This window comes from Girardinichthys multiradiatus, chromosome 19 (genome assembly GCF_021462225.1).
Source record: "Girardinichthys multiradiatus isolate DD_20200921_A chromosome 19, DD_fGirMul_XY1, whole genome shotgun sequence".
Classification (NCBI taxonomy): Eukaryota; Metazoa; Chordata; class Actinopteri; order Cyprinodontiformes; family Goodeidae; genus Girardinichthys; species Girardinichthys multiradiatus.
This window is the reverse complement of record NC_061811.1, coordinates 15,202,441-15,221,434: the sequence shown is the minus strand read 5'-3', so window position 1 is coordinate 15,221,434 and position 18,994 is coordinate 15,202,441. Positions and strand designations below refer to the sequence as shown.

The following is an 18,994-nucleotide window of genomic DNA, read 5'->3' as shown; positions in this document are numbered from 1 at the left end:
TGCAGCTCCAATCTCTTTCCTGCGTCCACATATGTAGCACATGACTTTTAGGGGTCAAATAACATCTGGGGAAACTAACTGGAGTTCGACTTAATATGTTGAGTGGTTGGACTTTAGTATCACCACTTTTGTTGTGGGTGAACATTGTTATGCAAAAGGTTGCCATTACAAACGCAATGAATCATCCTCCTTCTACAACTTTTGGCAACATATGTCAATTTGAAAATGTCTACAATTGTATGCCTGAACACATTTAATAAATAATGACATATGCTCTTTAATACAATAATAAATTATAACATCAAATTACAGAGGAAAAAGAGACTTTATAAAAAAACACATTCAAGTTTATTTCAGTTCAATACAACGAAAGACATTTATACAAGACATTTGATTGATAAAAACAAATATAAGCTGCATTCTTTGCAATATCTCGGGGGGGGGGGGGGGGGGGGGGGGGGGGGGGGGGGGGGGGGGCAACTATACATGATGAAAACCATGATCAAGAACTGATCAGGATGATCAGTTCTGTTGGTCTCGTTTACGTTGAGCAGCTGCAGCACAGAACTTCATCGTATGGTCCGCTGTAACTGTGGAGCAAAGAGAAAAATTTATACTGATCAAATCCAATGGATTTATCATTTAAACCACATTTCCATGCAGAAAAGATTTATCAGCAATAGATCAGGAAAGTAAAAGTCCACCTCTGCCCTCTATCACTTTAAACCAAATTAAGCGTTCAAATCAAAATACACTGCTAAAAAAAAATAAAGGGAACAGTTAAACAACACAATATAACTCCAAGTAAATCAAACTTCTGTGAAATCAAACTGTCCACTTAGGAAGCAACACTGATTGACAATCAATTCCACATCCTGTTGTTCAAATGGAAAAGACAATAGGGGGAAATCTTTGGTGATTAGCAAGACACACAATAAAGGAGTGGTTCTGCAGGTGGGGACCTATGCTTTCTGGCTGATGTTTTGGTCACTTTTTAATGTTGGTGGTGCTTTCACACTCGTGGTAGCATGAGACGGACTCTACAACCCACACAAGTGGCTCAGGTAGTGCAGCTCATCCAGGATGGCACATCAATGCGAGCTGTGGCAAGAAGGTTTGCTGTGTCTGTCAGCGTAGTGTCCAGAGCCTGGAGGCGCTACCAGGAGACAGTTCAGTACACCAAGGGACATGGAGGAGGTCGTAGGAGGGCAACAACCCAGCAGCAGGACCGCTACCTCCGCCTTTGTGCAAGGAGGAACAGGAGGAGCACTGCCAGAGCCCTGCAAAATGACCTCCAGCAGGCCACAAATGTGCATGTGTCTGCAAAAACGGTTAGAAATAGACTCCATGAGGATGGTATGAGGACCCGACGTCCACAAACGGGGGTTGTGCTCACAGCCCAACACCGTGCAGGACGCTTGGCATTTGCCAGAGAACACCAGGATTGGCAAATTCGCCACTGGCGCCCTGTGCTCTTCACAGATGAAAGCAGGTTCACACTGAGAACATGTGACAGAGTCTGGAGACACCGTGGAGAGCGATCTGCTGTCTGCAACATCCTTCAGCATGACCGGTTTGGCAGTGGGTCAGTAATGGTGTGGGGTGACATTTCTTTGGAGGGCAGCACCCCCTCCATGTGCTCGCCAGAGGAAGCCTGACTGCCATTAGGTACAGAGATGAGATCCTCAGACCCCTTGTGAGACCATATGCTGGTGCGGTTGACCCTGGGTTCCTCCTAATGCAGGACAATGCTAGACCTCATGTGGCTGGAGTGTGTCAGCAGTTCCTGCAAGATGAAGACATTGAAGCTATGGACTGGCCCGCCCGTTCCCCAGACCTGAATCTGATTGAGCACATCTGGGACATCATGTCTCGCTCCATACACCAACGTCACAATGCACCACAGACTGTCCAGGAGTTGTAGGGAGGTCATAGAGGCACGTGGAGGCCACACACAATACTGAGCCTCATTATGACTTGTTTTAAGGACATTACATCAAAGTTGGATCAGCTTGTAGTGTGTTTTTCCACTTTAAGTTTGTGTGTGACTCCAAATCCAGGCCTCCATTGGTTAATAAATTTGATTTCCATTGATGATTTTTGTGTGATTTTGTTGTCAGCAAATTCAACTTTATACAGAACAAAGTATTCAATGAGAATATTTCATTCATTCAGATCTAGGATGTGTTATTTGAGTGTTCCCTTTATTTTTTTGAGCAGTGTATATTTAAGAGAATAAACACTTTGTACACTTATTTCAGATCCTGTGAATTAAAGCTTAAAAAAATTAGGGATATCAATGAAGCCACACAGCAAAAAGATGAAGATCTGTAACATACATTTAAGGTTCAAAGTAGAAGTTAAGACATTTAAAACCTGCCTTGAGAGAATTTGTCTCCATTTCTGGCAGTAATGAGCACGTGCAACATTTATCTTCATCCTTCAGTGCTTAGTTACAGAAACTTTTGCAATTCAGTAAATATTTTATTTTATACATTAAACCGTTTTGAAACCCAATATAAAATGTTTCTGCCGTGTTTCTAAAGGTTAAAGGCCACTCTGCTTGTTTGTGTCTTTGCCAAACCTGTGACTTTTCCGAAACCTGGCAACAAAATGCACTGCTCTGTTGGGACTAGTATATTAAAAAAGATAAATATTTTCTTAGTTGCAGGATTTATCAGCCCTGCCTGCAACTTGTTAATAAAAGGGATAATAATCTACTTTAGATCACTTTTTGGCACAGTATGGAGGCTACTAAATGTGTTTTTTGGTGAGAGAAGAAAAATGCATGGTTAGTAATAAAAATGTACTACTAATCTGATTTTACTCATTTGAAGCTTTGAATCTCATGTTGAAAAAACTATGAAATATATATATAAAAAAAAGTAAAAACAGACTAACAACAGTGCCTTTCATATTCAGTGCCTTCAGACCCCTTTAACGCTTTATTTGGTCTCATCCAACAAGGGCAAGTTTTCCATGTTAGCTGTGTGCTTTACATGGCTTGTGGCAACAAGCCAGATTTGTGGAGTGCATGAGTTATTTTTGTTCAGTTGAAGGAGCTGTGGATCCCTGCAGCTCCTCCAGAGTTACAATGGCCCTTTAGGCTCTTTCTTAGCTTAAAGCTCTCCTTACCCGCCTGTTAGTCTAGGCAGATGGCCATGCTTAGGTAGGTCTGCAGGTGTGCTATACTCTTTCCATCTTTACATTGCTCCACGAGCTCTTTAAGGCTTGAAATCAAGTTTGCTGCTTTAAACCTGACCTGGCCAGTTAAGTTTGTTCCTTGACCTTCATTCTTTCCACTAATGTTCTTAAATAAACATCTACAGAGTACAAGGGACAATTGTATTTATAGAGATTAACAAACAGCTGTGTTTATTAATTCTGTTACTTTTCCAGGAATGTAGGGCATTGGATTTTATTTAGGGGTTTCAAGGTAAAGAAGGCTGAAATTTTTATTTTTAAAACAGTGTGAAAACCTTCCCTTCTTCACAGGTAAAATCCCAATAAAATGCTGTGAAGTTTATGGTCGTAATGTGAAGATAACGCGGGGGGTATTAACACTTTTGCAAGACAATGTATGAGTACAGATCCCTGGAAAAGGAGTTGTGGAGAACTTACTCAATGATGGAGCAGACGGAGCAGCAGAGGCTGCAGCAGCTGGAACACTGTCGGGTACAAGAAGCACATGCCAGTCTGTCACACTGGGAACACGGCGTCCTTGAGCCCTGGTTTTTATGACAAACGCAGCAGCCTGTGGGAACTGCCGGCACGCCTACAAAAAGAGACATCCTAAATTAAAAGCTAACCAAATGAAGCTCCAAACATGGGACAAGCCTGACATCTGCTGGCAAAAAGCATCAACTGATTTACCAATCTTGTTTACAGCAAAGGTGTGTTTGAGTCAAATGTTCCTGCCAGAAGAAATGGGTAACCTAGCTGTGTGGATATATTATTAGTGGAATACATATTTAAAACCAGTAGAAGACAACAAGCGAAACACTTTTTATAAACAGGAACATCTGCATTAAATTTTGGTCTTCATCTGAAGTACTGGTTTGAATAATAGGACAGTGGAATAAGGCCAGTGCAGCAGATACTGCATTACCATTAGGGGCACTACATTACTATTTAAAGTCATCAGTCTTGTTGAAGTTTTATTTTTAGTCACAGGGAACTAAATTACAAACTGAAAAGAAACTTCAACAGTAACAATAACAACAAAGCACTCAATAAAACGACGTTTCTTGTTTTGAGGGACTTTTTTTTGCATCTAGCATGGAAACAAATCTTGAAATTTCATTGGAATGATGTGATAAACCAGCTATTTCTGGTCTGAGCTGCCACCCAGTAAATCCACACGACTGACCATCATTTCACATATAATACCAGTCTCATGGTATCATAACTTTGAATAAATATACCATAGTTTGACACTGAATGGACGTAATCAATGACACTGACTAATATATTTGTCGACTAATAACTTATGATTTAATCTTTATTTTCTTGAATTTGTTGACAAACATTCGCTTCATTTTCCTTCAAACCAATGTGGGTGATGTTAGTCCCCTCCCTGGAGTCGGAAGCAGTACATGTTTGGATCCGTGAGTGTGTACCTTTAAAGATCAGCCAGGTTTGGCTCCAGTCTTTAGCTGACTGTCTGCAGTACGGTTTTAAAACAAGTATGGTGACCATAGCGTCTGATTTGTCCAAATAGGCCGAGTTATACGTTTCTTGTTAAGTTTTGAGAGGCCATTGGTCAAATGTATGGAAGTACTTCAAGTTAGGAGACGATAAATGGACGTTTGGACACCCGTTGTGAGCAGCAGCACATAACTATGTATGAAAGCCGAAGAGATTGACCCAGAGGCTACAGAGGAGTTGGAAAAAGAACTATCGTAAATTTCGGACTACAGAGCGCACCTGATTAAAAGCTGCATGCTCTAATTTTAGAAAGAAAAGCAATTTTGTACTTGTACAGGCCACACCGGATGTTAAACCGCGGGTGTCCCACGTTGTAATATGATTTACACAGAAAGAAATTACATGTGAAGAATTTTTAACTTTTAATTTAATCCGTATGGTAATATAAACAAATGCATATTGCAAATGCTTTTTTTCGAACAGTGCATGTAACACGGCTACCTTTTAAATATAGGCACGTTATCAGTAACACACAAATTTTGTTGCTAATGCTTTTTTACTGAACAGCGCACGAACAACATTCCAATATCTCCTACCTGATAAAAACTGCAGCCTACCAGGTCAAAAGTCATTGATCGCCTTCTTCATCTTCTTCCTGCACACTGAAACCATTAAAGTTCTGTTCTTCAGTGTCCGAATTAAACAACCTCAGGATCTCGTCACTCACTTCAGCCTCTTCGTTGACGCTCTCACTTGAGGGTCCCCTTAATCACGCAGCAGACCAGCAGGATGCTTATCAGACGTGCTGCTCATAGCTTACCAAAAACAGCCTTAAAACAGCATTACCTTAATAAAAGTAATGGGTTGTGTACAACCCCACATATTTCTTAACAGTCCCATTTGTCTTTTTTAAAAGCAAAAAGGAAAGTATAGTAGCATTCCTTCAGCCAGCTGGACGACAGTGCACAGCAACAGGTGGGGGAGTGAGCTGTAGCAGGCTGTAATCTTCTGCCCCAGTCTGACACTTGCTTGGACAACCTTTTAAAAATGCCTTTAAAGCACAGGAGGGGTAAGTTGGAAAACCTAAGCTGTTCATAAAACCTGGGTAATTGTCTGTTCCCCATATATCCTCATACAATAAACTAACTCCTAAAGCATGTATCCTCAATTTCCCACTTGAGGAAGTCTACATTTGTTTGGTTGCATGCTTTCACTGCTTCAGGCTTGTTTTGGCTTCCTCCTGCCACATGTCAATGTGCCTCTGGGCAAGGCACTTGACCTCAAGTTGCCTACCATTCTGCGTATGGTGTGAGTACGATTATGTGAATGTGACTGGAAAAACGTTGTATAAGTTCAGTCCTTTTTACCAAATTTGAAATAAGAAGAGAAAAGGTCTCCACGATGTGCGTCATCTTGGCCTCTGACCATCTAAACCTTCAGTTTGCAGTTACCTTGTAGAGCATTTGTTCTTGTGAGTTTCCCATCCTGACCAATAAGCGTCTGTCCTCTCAGGAGAGTCTGACTGCACGCAGAGTGTTCTCCATTAGATTGTGAGTCTGGGCACTTCTCCTCTCCAGTCCATATTTTCCCCACTACAGCTTTTGCACCATTAAATAGCAAGTTTTTCGTCTTTTCTATGGTGGAAAGAGAGTGTAATGGGAGAAAGAAAGTCACACAAGGGAGTCAGCTGATGCACATACAACACACCATGTGTGTAAACAACAGCTTCAAATGCGAAGACAAGCACAAGCAAATGTGCGCAACGAAGCTAACACGGTAGCTAACAGGCAACAGCAGTGGTAAAGCGACCACATTTACTCACCGTATATTTCTTGTCGGTATTTATTTCCAAACACGCCGTAATTGTTTATCTCCCGCTGTCCGATATGTATTTTGTACTGGGTTGAGAAGGCTTCGGGAAAAGGACAAGTTCGTTTGGGCATTTTAGCTGTTAAATGTGCGGAGCTGCTGCTACGCTAACAACTCCACATTTCTATATTGCGGGAAAAGATGGCACTGAGGTAGAAACCAGCCAATCACAAACACTTGGTTGTTGTCACGTGATACAAAAGAGCCAATCTAAGTTGCTGCTCTCTTGCCACGTGATCAACTTTCAGACCTATTTAACGGCAAGATGTAGCTTTGATTTTTAATTTCAAACTCAGGGAAAATAACATATTGTGACAGTAGGTACAACAAACTGTTTATTTTTGTCTATCACAGTTAGTTTTCAGTTCTGTTGAGAAAATAGCCTGAAAAATACTTTTCTCCTAAACCTTTAAATCCATCAGCACTGGAAATATTGGCAAACCTTTTTGAAAATAAAATCTTTCACGATTTCTGAGTTATTAACATAAATCCAGCAACAATCAATAAGCCCAAACATTTCTAAAACATATCATTGACATCAAATACAACTGGTATATATTTTATTTATTTGTATTTCTTATAATAACAAATAACAGTTAGAGTGTATTACAGGACTGACACCCCTTGAACATGAACATCTCCTCATAGTTTTATTTGAATTTAATGTGATATACCAATCAAAATAGGGTACAGTTATTAAGTTGGAGGACAACGAAGTATGGTTTTCAAAATGTTTTGCAAATAGAATTCTGACAAAAGTGGTACATATTTGTTATAATCCCTCTTTACTCTGATACATCTGAATAAAATCTAATGCCACCAATCAAGCCTTCAAAAGACATCAAACTAGTGAATAGAGACCACCTGTTTGTAATTTCTTTTCAATATAAATAGAAATCTGACTTCAGAGGTTTGTTAGCAAACAAACAACACCATGAAGTCCAAGGAACACATTAGACAACTGAGAAAAGGTTGTGGTGAAGTTCAAAGTAGGCTGAGATTATAATGCAATTTATCAAGCCTTGGAAATTTCATGGAGCGTTGTTCAGTCTATCATGTGTATATGGAAAGTGTATGGAAGAACTGCAAATCTGCCAAGACATGACCATCTAGCTATATTGACAAGACAGGCAAGGTAGAACACCTTGCCCATCGGAGAAGACTTAGACTGGGGAGGAGGCTCCTCTTTCAGTGGGGCAACAACCATAAACATACAGCCAGAGCCACAACGAAATGTTTACAATGTATGTCTCAAAGCAAATGTATGGATTAGAACGGCCTAGTCCAAGTCCAGACCCAAGGTCAATTAAGAATCAGTGTGTCAGGGCTTGAAAATATCTGTTCACAGTGCTGTCCGTACACTTTGGCTGAACTTGGACTATTTTCACAAAAGAATAGGCAAAAATATCACTCTAGATGTGCAAAGCTGGTAGAGTCATACCCTACAAGATTTGCATATTTATGCAGTCCTTTGTACTGGTCTATCACATAAAATGTACATAAAATGCAGCTGTATATTACTGTTCATCATAGGACCTTCAGAAACTGGGTATACTATGTTTGACTGCCCCAGAAGACACTTAATCAACACATCTCAGTAGTTGTATACATATGTTTTTGTATTTTTTTCAGGGAGAACATTTTTTTGTGGATAAAACATGCCCCATTGTCCCAGTCTTTTTCAGGGAGCTGTTTAGAACATCTGGATCATACACTCTCTGGACTTTCCAACACCAACCCACTTGACTGGAATGAGAAAAAGAAACAGATGATCAAATAGAGATACAAAGTCATCATCAAAGCTAATTTAATTTGTTAATTGTGCCTCCTAATGGAAACCATGGTTATGTTTTGTTTGGAAAATCAAATAATGAAGATTAGGGATTTTCTTGTCAGACATACTGGGAACTCCAATGTGGTTCTCAATGAAACGAATGTAGTTCTGTGCCTTGACAGGAAGATCATTCCACTTCCTGGCTGCAGAAGTGTCTGTCTTCCAACCCGGGAAGGTCTCATACTCTACCTCCACTTTGTGCAAAATATCCATATTGGCTGTAATTAAAACAGATCAGACATTCTCAAGCTTTAGACTGGGTATAGGAACAGAAAACATCATAAATCTCTTCTATTTATTACCTGGGAAATGAGGGATTCTCTTCCCGTTATGTTTATAGGCAACTCCGACTTTAATTTCATCAAGCACATCCAGAATATCAAGTTTTGTCAAAGCAATGCTGTTAGACAACAGGCAACAACAAACTTAGAGTAAATTTTACCTTCTGAAACAGTCATTCTGATGGTGTATTATTGCATGTGTATGAATTACAAAACACCTGATGCTTTGCTTAAACGTCACGTGATACTCACGCAGTAAAGCCATTAATCATGTGAGCGTATTTGAGAATGACAAGATCCAACCAGCCACAGCGCCGCTTCCTTCCTGTGGTCACGCCAACTTCATGACCTCTTGTCTGAAGTAGCTCTCCAACTGCCTGCAGAAACCAGGAGGAAACAGCTTTTCCTGGTACGTCATGGACTTGGACGATGTCAGTTTAAATTTGGAGTAGCCACTTTGGCAACATAAACAGAAGAAGATAACTATAACGCAACACACATGCAAGCAGGTGATGTTTTGACATCTTGACCTTTAATTCTATGGTTAGTTCCCGCAACAGGTAACATAATTCCAGCTCTTACAGTAAACATATCCTTAACCCAGAATCTGACCCTAAATTTATCCATAAGAACATGTGGTCTAAGAAAGAAATCTGACAGCTGCACAAACAGAAAAAACTGTTCACACATTTACAAAATCAGCACACTTGACATGTCAAGATATAAGAAGTTTTTAAAAAACTACAGTTTCATAATCACTTACATTTTCCATTATAGCATTTCTGTAGCTTAAAGCAATTTAAACGAGAGGCCAGAGAAAGTGATGGTGTGATCAGAGTTATGTCCGACTGTATAGAGCACAGAGTGAAACTGCCCTAACCACTATGTTTACCACCCAGGATGCTATTCCGGTTGAGGGTGGCCCGAATGAAGGAAGAAAAAAATCCATCAGTTGCTTCCAAGAAGCAAATTTTCAATTGCTTATTTACATTTCATGTCAGGCTGCACGGTGGCGCAGTTTGTAGCACTTCCTCAGCCTTGCAGCACGAAGGTCCTGGGTTTGGCTCCTGGCCAGGGGTCTCTGCATGGTGTTTACATGTTCTCCCCGTGCATGCGTGGGTTCTCACCGGGTACTCCGGCTTCCTCACAAAGTCCAAAGACATGCCTGTTAGGTTAATTGGTCACTCTAAATTGCCCTTAGGTGTATGAATGAGTGTGTGTGGTTGTTTGTGTGTTGCCCTGTGATGGACTGGCGACCTGTCCAGGGTGTACCCCGCCTCCCGCCCATAGACTGCTGGAGATAGGCACCAGCTTCCCCGCGACACACTATGGAAGAAGCGGGATAGAAGATGACTGAATGACATTTCATGTCATATGGGGATTAGGTGCCCCTTGTGTTGTGGACAGTTAGCAAAATTGTTCTTCTGTGTAATAACAGTGAAAATTAAATTTTAAGATTGCAATTTGGCGCTAAACTAAAGGGGTATTTCCCTATTTTTTAAAGTATTCTATATTTTATTTGATAAGCTCTCATTCAAACTCTAAAATTTGTAGACTGGGTTGTACTCCAAGCAGAGATTATTCCAAACACATTTTGAGATTTGTGCTTTTCTTAGCATAAGGACCACCGTAGATTGTAACAAGTGTTACCGCCACAGTATATAGACTAGCCACTCTGCCCCTCCTCCACCTGTTGCTGTGCACTGCCAATCAGCTGGCTGAAAGGAGCAATTTCCTCAACATGAAAAGTTTTTTTTTTCTGTTTGGGAATGTGACAGGAGCGTCACCTATTACTAATATTAAGGGGATGCTGATTTAAAGCTACAACTGACAAGCTATGAGCAGCAAGTTTGTTAATCAGAGGACTGCAAGCTAGCTGTCCAACCAATTGAGGAAAAGGTATAATATTCTGCAGAGTAACAATAATATAATACAAAAATCAAAGTTTTAGATCACATCTAAGCTTATAATTTAACTAATATTCACTCTGTTATATTGTTTTAACAGGGTAGAAATTCTGATTTCCTGTTTTAAAAAAAAGCAACTAAATCCTACAATACATTTTTCAATTAAAATCTTTGTTTGAATACCACCGGAGTACTTTGACTCAAGGATAGCACACCATTAGAATTTCATACCATCCCATGCCTATGGTGTTAACAGTATTATAAGACAACATTTTTCCAGACAGCAACCTATTGATGAAACATCAAGGTCTTACATTTAGTTGTTCTGTGGGAAAAGCTCCAATTCCCACTCTGGTGGTGTAGGCCTTGGATACACCAAACACATCCCCAATATTGAGCGGAGGAATGCCGAGTCCAGTGCACACCCCTCCCACGGTGCAGTTTGATGAAGTCACAAAAGGATACGTGCCTAAAAAAGATGCAGCATCACTGGTTTTCCATTAAAATATATGTTATTTAATGTGTTCAAGATTGTTTTTAAAGAAATTCTACCGAAGTCAATGTCAAGCAGAGCAGCATTAGCCCCTTCAACCAGAATCTTCTTTGGAGGTCCATGAAGAGCTTCATACATGTAATAGACCCCATCTCTGACCATCGGGCGCAATCGCTCTGCAAAATCCTTCATGGAACAAAACACTTTTATGGTTTCACAATAATACTCCTTTGCTTCTTTGAAAAAAAAAAAAACAACAAATTAGAAGCTTCCAGGGAGAGATAATTTTGGTAATTTACAGCGCCTTGCAAAAATATAAATACTTCTTGTGTAGCCAGATGGAGGCCACTAATAGTCTTGAGTGGGGGAACACCAAAAACCAGAATTTGAAGAATTGTATTTAGCTATATTGGTATATGGTATATTAAATCCAAAGAACAAAACAAAAATAATAAACAAAAAAAAAAAGTTTTTCTCCTGAGAATTTTTAAAACAACAATAGCCTTTAGATTCATGTTATTTGTACCTAGATAAAAGGATTAGATCATTAGATATTTAAAATAAGCTATTTTAGCATGTTGTAAAATGTGTGTCCATAATTGTAAAATACTGTCCTAATTGTAAAGGTCTGATCCTATGATCAAGGGTGGAGCCAGGAATAAGTGGCATGCATTCAAAAAGAGGCTGTGTTAAGAGCAAAAAACCCACAGGATATAAATAAATAAATATTGCAGCTCCTCATTATGCATGCAAGACTGTGTGGCGATTGGGGGGGCCATTGCGGCACCTGAGTCCCCATTGACTGTGTCACCACTACCCCTTGGAATAATTGGCATTTTTCATATAAAAACTTTAAACTTCAATTGTATTTTGCCCCTCCGAGACAGTATTTTTGGGTATGTCTCCACCAGCTTTACACATTTAGAGATTGACATTTATGCTTATTCTTCTTTGCAAGGTATTCCCAGAGCATGGTGCTGCCACTACCATGTACTAATTCAGCAACTTTAAAGGCATTTCTTTTTAACTGAATTTTTATTTGGGAAAGCAGAGTAAAGGAGCTGAAAACACAGTTATGTACTGTTTTGTGTTTTTTTAATCTTATAAGACCTAATAAAATACATTGAAGTTGTGGGTTGTAAAATGGTAAATAGACTGAAATTTTATAATGTTTTTCTAGTCATATTGACTATTCAAAGCGCTATACACTGCAACCACATTCACCTAATCACACTCACAAACGTGCACGCATTGATACAGTGATACACAGATCGGTAGGCAACTTGGGATTAAGTGCCTTGCCCATCGACAGGTAGCAGGAATGGAACCCTCAATTTTCAGATTGCAAGGACGACTACTCTACCAACTGAGCCACAGTTGTCCATTTAATGTGGTAAAATTTAAAAAGGCTCAAGGGTTATCAAGGGCCATGACTACTTTTGCAAGGCTTGTGCTTGATTCAATAACAAAAAACCCACACCTACCTTCAGTTTTTTTAGCTGGTCATCAATATCGACCTTCAAGGATGGATACATGGACTGATAATGATGGATGAGATTCTTAAATCTAAAAAAGATTATGAAAAAAATGTAGACACATTGCTGTACATAAGGGACTTTGATATGTTGAACTCATTTTTGAAAAATTGCTACCTGGTGGAGAAGTCATTAATGTCACCCAAAAGGTCACATACACGCAGGCCAATGCGAGAAGCTTTGCTGGAGTATGCTGGACCAATGCCCTTCTTTGTTGTACCAATGCTGTCATGGAAAATAACAGAATTAATGAAGATTAGAACAGATTAGCAACATTTGCCATCCCTAACATTACTTCACTCGTATCTCTTACTTCTTTCCTTCCTGTGCTTGTCTTTCCGTCTCCTGCAACCCATCAACAACTTGGTGGAAATCAAAGACTATGGGGAAGATAAGATTTAATTCTGTTAAAAATACGATTATAATGAATACAAATAACTGACTGAAGGAAATGTGCCTACCAAGGTGAGCTCTGTCTGAAACAATCAGTCTCTTCTCCCAACCTTTCAGACCTGGTCATAGGATAAAAATCACATCAACATGAGGACACAGAATCATACTTCGTATCATACCTGATATTTTATTACAGCATTTTTCATTAAAATACCTTTCTTTTCATTTTTATCTCCCTCCTCAAACAGTCCAGGTAGATGTATGACCACTCCATTACCTGAAGGAGCAAAAGAAAAGACTCAGTAATGTTGTGAAGGGTGCAGTTTCTGTAAAGACTGAAGACTGAAGCCTTTTTTTACCGATGAGTGAAATGCCTTTGGTATTTATGATTCCACTGGGGAGAAGGTGAAAATCATACTCTTTGCCATCAACTACCACTGTATGTCCTGCATTGTTGCCTCCCTGTAAATCACAGCAAAGATAAATATTCAGCTCCTTGCCAAAGTATTCAAACCTCTTTAACTTTTTCACATTTTGTCATGTTACAACCAAAAACTTTATTTTATTATTTTATTGATATTTTATCTGATACATCAACCCAGTGTGGTTGATAATTGTAAAGTGGAAGGAAAATTATATTCTGTCCTTATAATTGTTTATAAAAAAATGAGCGTTTGTATTCAGCCTCTAAATTAAATCTAGAGCAAACAGATCCCTTCACAAGCCACCTAACTGGTAAATAGAGTAAGCCTGTGTGTAATTTAATACCAGTAAAAATTCAGCTGGTCTGTGAAAGTCTCTAAGGATTTTATAGAACAGTGAAAAGCATCATGAAGATAAAGGAACATGCCAAACAGGTCAGGGATAAATTTGTGGGGACCTTTAAAACAGGGTTGGGTTGTAATGCAATGCACCAAGGTTTGGAAAGGTCATGGAGCACTGTTCATATGAGAATGGAAAGAATATGGCACAACTGAAAATCTACCAAGACACAACCATGCAATCCTGACCAGCTGAGCAAGGACAGAGATAATCTGACAAGCAACCAAGAGGTTCACGATAATTCTGGAGGAGCTGCATAGACCCACAGCTCAGATATGGGAATATGTTGGCAGTACAACTGTTAGCGTACCCCCCAAATCTGACCTTATGAAAGAGTGGGTAAAAGAAAAGGATTGTTGAAAAAAAAATGTCCTGCTAGCAGTTTCCTACTATTCATACTGAAGACAAACATGTGGAAGATAGTCCCCTGGTCATATGAGATGAAAATTGAACTTTTCACCCACATGCATACCACTCTGTGGCAGAAAACTAGAGTGCACATTATTCTCAGCACAAAATCCCAAATGTAAAACATACTGGTGACAGCATCATGCCATGGGGATTATTTTCCTCAGCAGGAACAAGGATGCTGTTAATGTTATGATGGATAAAGCCAAATGCAGCGCAATGTTTGAAGAGTATTGAGTATCGGTGGCAAAATTTGGTTATTGTTGTTCACAGATGGGTCGGATTGAGCTTCAGTTATGTTGCAAAAAAGAATAGGAAACACAGGCTGCACAGTGGCGAAGTTGCTTGCACTGTTGCCTTGCAGCAAGAAGGTCCTGGGTTTGACTCCTGGCCATGGAGTTTGCATGTTCTCCCTGTGCATGCATGGGTTCTCTCCAGGTACTCCAGCTTCCTCAGTCTAAAAACATGACTATTAGGTTTATTGTTCTCTTTACATTGTCCTTAGGTGTGAATGAATGTGTGCATGGTTGTTTGTCCAGTGTTGCCCTGTGATGGACTGGCGACCTGTCCAGGGTGTACAACGCCTCCTGCTCATAGACTGCTGGAGATAGGCACCAGCTTCCCTGTGACCCACTATGGAAGAAGTGGTAGAAAATGACTGACTGAATAGTCAAAAACTTTTAGTCTTCAGATGTGCAAATATGGTAGATACATACCCCAAAATACTTGTTTGCTGTAACTGCAGCAAAAAGTCGTTTTTAAAAAGTGTGAGCGTATGACCTGAATAGAAATGAACACTAAAACTTTTAGATTTTTATTTGAAACAAACATTGAAAACCATATATCCATTCTCTTTTCACTTCACCTTGTGTTGGCCTGTCATGTAAAATCCTCATAAAATACATTGAAGTTGGAGCTTATATTGTAACGTAATGTGAAAATGTTAAATGGGTGTCAATACTTTTACATGTTACTGTATTGTTACCTTAGAACATTTATTGGCAGTGACAAGTTTCATCACATTTTGGTGACATGGTGACATTCTGCAACAACCAAGCTTTTCCAGCACCCAATTTAACAGGCTTGGCACTATACTGTTTTTCCCCTAGGCTATACTGGCCTTCTCACATATCAAACCAGCCTGAGAATGTGACCTCTCAGGCCTGGAGGGTGGGGCTCTCAAGCCTTCAGAACACAGGGTACTAGTTCCTGACAGTGGAGAAAGCACAACACCCCAACTGCTGAAAGGTCTTACCTCTGGAGTGTTGTGTGTCACTGAAGTTGGACTAACAGACCTTCTCGGGGTTGTTTTTCTGAATTATTTTTGAATGCATTTTTATTTATTCTTGTTTTAGGCCATGTAATTAAAGATAAACCGGACACTTTCAAGTTGCACAAATCCACACTTTCTAAAATGTACAAGTTATAGGAAACAGATTTTCAAGTGCTTTTTACTGAAACCCAGTTGCCCGCTTTATTTCTGAAATATGCACATCCATTTAGAAATGGTACATTTCACTCAAACCATGTCATATGACATCCCAAACTCAGACATTTACCTGACATCTGCAGATAATGTCAGCTTCGGTGGCCAAAAGGTCGACAACTTTCCCTTTTCCTTCGTCCCCCCACTGCGCACCGAGCACCACCATCACCTTGTTCCCCGCGTCGTTGCGCGTTCTCTTCTGTCCACCCGCTACGGGCTGGTTTTGTGTTTTTGGCTCTTTGGACGACCAGTTCAGGGACATGACGGCGCTTGCTTTAGCCTTTCCGTCTCAAGAAGACTAAACTGTCTCCAGGAGAGGCAATGCCATATCTGTAACTGTAGGGGGGTGGGGTAATGTCAAAAGCAGACGCACGGCGGTACGTAGTCCTGCAAGGGGTCTCCAGTGCTGCTCAAAAGGCTTTCACAAAGGCAAGCATGAGGGAACATTCATACGGTCACCATTTATCGGCATGCCAGGTAAAGATGTGTAAAATGCCTAAAAATAAGTTCATCCTTTAATGCAGCAACATAGGTGGTTGCAGCAATCGTGGGTTTGCCATCAAGTGTTAACTGTTAATGAGTCTGTTACATAATTCTGGGGAAATTGTGTACAACTATTCTTTGCAGAATGAATTTAATTCAGCCACATTTCAGGGTTTGGAAAATATGAACTCCCTGGTTAAGTTCATGCCACAGCATCTTAGTTGGGTTTAAGTCCAACCTTTGACTAGGCCAAAACCTACATTTTTAAAAGAATTCAGAAGTGACTTACTATTGTGCCTTGGATCATTTTCTACTGCATAACCCAAGTGTGGTTAAGCTTAATGTTGTGATGCTTGGATATTCTCCTTCAGGAATCTGTGCTAAAGAGCAGAATACATGGTTCCATCAATTATGGTAAGTGACCCAGGACATGAAGAAGCACAGGAGCCCCACATCTTCAGATCACCGCCATCATGTTTGATTCTTGGCATGTTGTACTTCTCTGTAATGCTGTCAGTTTTCCACCAGATGTCATAGGAGCACACCTTCCCAAAATTTCCTCTTTTGTCTTGTCAGTTGACAATATATTTCCACAAAAGTCTTGAAATCATTTTTTTTTTTTTTTTTTTGTAAAATGTTAGACGAGCTTTTGTGTCCTTTTTTAGTCAGTATTGGTTTTGGAGCTCTCCTATCAATGCCATTTGCCCAGACCACTAACCTTAAATGATTGAAGTAAACCATGCTGTGCTTTACAGGTCCTTCTCAAAAAATTAGCATATTGTGATAAAGTTCATTATTTTCTATAATGTAATGATGAAAATTTAATATTTATATATTTTAGATTCATTGCACATTAACTGAAATATTTCAGGTCCTTTATTGTCTTAATACGGATGATTTTGGCATACAGCTCATGAAAACCCAAAATTCCTATCTCACAAAATTAGCATATTTCATCCGACCAATAAAAGAAAAGTGTTTTTAATACAAAAAACGTCAACCTTCAAATAATCATGTACAGTTATGCACTCAATACTTGGTGGGGAATCCTTTTGCAGAAATGACTGCTTCAATGCAGCGTGGCATGGAGGCAATCAGCCTGTGGCACTGCTGAGGTCTTATGGAGGCCCAGGATGCTTCGATAGCGGCCTTTAGCTCATCCAGAGTGTTGGGTCTTGAGTCTCTCAACGTTCTCTTCACAATATCCCACAGATTCTCTATGGGGTTCAGGTCAGGAGAGTTGGCAGGCCAATTGAGCACAGTGATACCATGGTCAGTAAACCATTTACCAGTGGTTTTGGCACTGTGAGCAGGTGCCAGGTCGTGCTGAAACATGAAATCTTCATCTCCATAAAGTTTTTCAGCAGATGGAAGCATGAAGTGCTCCAAAATCTCCTGATATCTAGCTGCATTGACCCTGCCCTTGATAAAACACAGTGGACCAACACCAGCAGCTGACACGGCACCCCAGACCATCACTGACTGTGGGTACTTGACACTGGACTTCTGGCATTTTGGCATTTCCTTCTCCCCAGTCTTCCTCCAGACTCCGGCACCTTGATTTCCGAATGACATGCAGAATTTGCTTTCATCCGAAAAAAGTACTTTGGACCACTGAGCAACAGTCCAGTGCTGCTTCTCTGTAGCCCAGGTCTGGGGAATGCGGCACCTGTAGCCCATTTCCCGCACACGCCTGTGCACGGTGGCTCTGGATGTTTCTACTCCAGACTCAGTCCACTGCTTCCGCAGGTCCCCCAAGGTCTGGAATCAGCCCTTGTCCACAATCTTCTTCAGGGTCCGGTCACCTCTTCTCGTTGTGCAGCATTTTCTGCCACACTTTTTCCTTCCCACAGACTTCCCACTGAGGTGCCTTGATACAGCACTCTGGGAACAGCCTATTCGTTCAGAAATTTCTTTCTGTGTCTTACCCTCTTGCTTGAGGGTGTCAATAGTGGCCTTCTGGACAGCAGTCAGGTCAGCAGTCTTACCCATGATTGGGGTTTTGAGTGATGAACCAGGCTGGGAGTTTTAAAGGCCTCAGGAATCTTTTGCAGGTGTTTAGAGTTAACTCGTTGATTCAGATGATTAGGTTCATAGCTCGTTTAGAGACCCTTTTAATGATATGCTAATTTTGTGAGATAGGAATTTTGGGTTTTCATGAGCTGTATGCCAAAATCATCCGTATTAAGACAATAAAAGACCTGAAATATTCCGGTTAGTGTGCAATGAATCTAAAATATATGAATGTTAAATTTTCATCATCACAATATGCTAATATTTTGAGAAGGACCTGTATATGTTGTTCGGGGTTCTTTTATGACCTTCTGGATGAGCCACTGATGCACTCTTACAGTAACTTTTATCCTGGAAAGGTTCTTCACTGTTCCATGTTTCCAAATGGCTTTTCTGTGGTTCACCGGAGTGCCAAAGCCTTAGAAATAACCCTTTTGAGAATGATAGGTGGCAATTAAATTGTTTCTCATCTGTTGAATTTCTTTAGGTCGAATCATGTGTTTTATGTGTGCATATTTAGATCATTAAGCCTACTTCGTGTAATCAGAAAAGTGCTATATTAATGATTTCCTCATAGATGTCTGGTTGTAAACAGGGAGAGGTGCAGCCAGTGAAATTGAACAAAAAATGGTAAAGAACAATTAGTGGTTAGAAATGTGAGTCAATCACATTTTTGCATAGGGCCAGACTGGGTAAGATAGCTTTCTTCCATTAATAAATGCAGTCTTTTGAAAACCGCTACTTGGATATACTTTGGTAGTCTTTATCAGACATTAGGAAATGTCTAGTGGCCAGAAGCATTCCAGTGAGACAAAAAAAGCAA

At 40.1% G+C, this 18,994-nt stretch overlaps 2 protein-coding genes across 3 annotated transcripts; both read right to left on the bottom strand.

Annotated features, from left to right (window-relative positions):
• Nucleotides 1–329: 329 nt before the first annotated feature.
• siva1 (SIVA1, apoptosis-inducing factor) lies at nt 330–6,661 on the bottom strand. Of its 2 annotated transcripts, XM_047392928.1 has the most exons (5): nt 6,470–6,657; nt 6,099–6,281; nt 3,622–3,775; nt 471–590; nt 330–440 (listed from the first exon to the last, which is right to left on the bottom strand). In XM_047392928.1, exons 1-4 carry the CDS (start codon nt 6,588–6,590, stop codon nt 542–544), a joined length of 507 nt encoding a protein of 168 aa, XP_047248884.1. In that variant the 5' UTR covers nt 6,591–6,657; the 3' UTR covers nt 330–440; nt 471–541. The 2 variants fall into 2 exon arrangements, with proteins under 2 accessions (XP_047248884.1, XP_047248885.1); XM_047392929.1 differs by lacking the exon at nt 6,099–6,281 and having other exon boundaries at nt 6,470–6,661.
• Nucleotides 6,662–7,059: 398 nt separating this feature from the next.
• On the bottom strand, nt 7,060–15,995 carry adss1 (adenylosuccinate synthase 1). The gene is made up of 13 exons (XM_047393039.1): nt 15,749–15,995; nt 13,319–13,421; nt 13,174–13,236; nt 13,028–13,078; nt 12,880–12,946; nt 12,684–12,791; nt 12,516–12,597; nt 11,091–11,217; nt 10,853–11,007; nt 8,884–9,008; nt 8,653–8,750; nt 8,419–8,568; nt 7,060–8,262 (listed from the first exon to the last, which is right to left on the bottom strand). Exons 1-13 carry the CDS (start codon nt 15,935–15,937, stop codon nt 8,210–8,212), a joined length of 1,371 nt encoding a protein of 456 aa, XP_047248995.1. The 5' UTR covers nt 15,938–15,995; the 3' UTR covers nt 7,060–8,209.
• Nucleotides 15,996–18,994: the final 2,999 nt, after the last annotated feature.

Bases quoted from the DNA above. Each gene is read 5' to 3' on its own strand.
- siva1 (XM_047392928.1), bottom strand. From the start codon at position 6,590: ATGCCCAAACGAACTTGTCCTTTTCCCGAAGCCTTCTCAACCCAGTAC. The intron at 6,282-6,469 runs GTGAGTAAATGT...TTTCCACCATAG, and splicing joins ATACCGACAAGAAATATACG to AAAAGACGAAAAACTTGCTA. The intron at 591-3,621 runs GTAAGTTCTCCA...TTTGCTCCACAG, and splicing joins TCCGTCTGCTCCATCATTGA to TTACAGCGGACCATACGATG.
- adss1 (XM_047393039.1), bottom strand. From the start codon at position 15,937: ATGTCCCTGAACTGGTCGTCCAAAGAGCCAAAAACACAAAACCAGCCC. The intron at 9,009-10,852 runs GTAAGACCTTGA...TGGTTTCTGCAG, and splicing joins TTCCCACAGAACAACTAAAT to GCAGTTGGAGAGCTACTTCA. The intron at 8,569-8,652 runs GTAATAAATAGA...TTTTAATTACAG, and splicing joins GAGAATCCCTCATTTCCCAG to CCAATATGGATATTTTGCAC.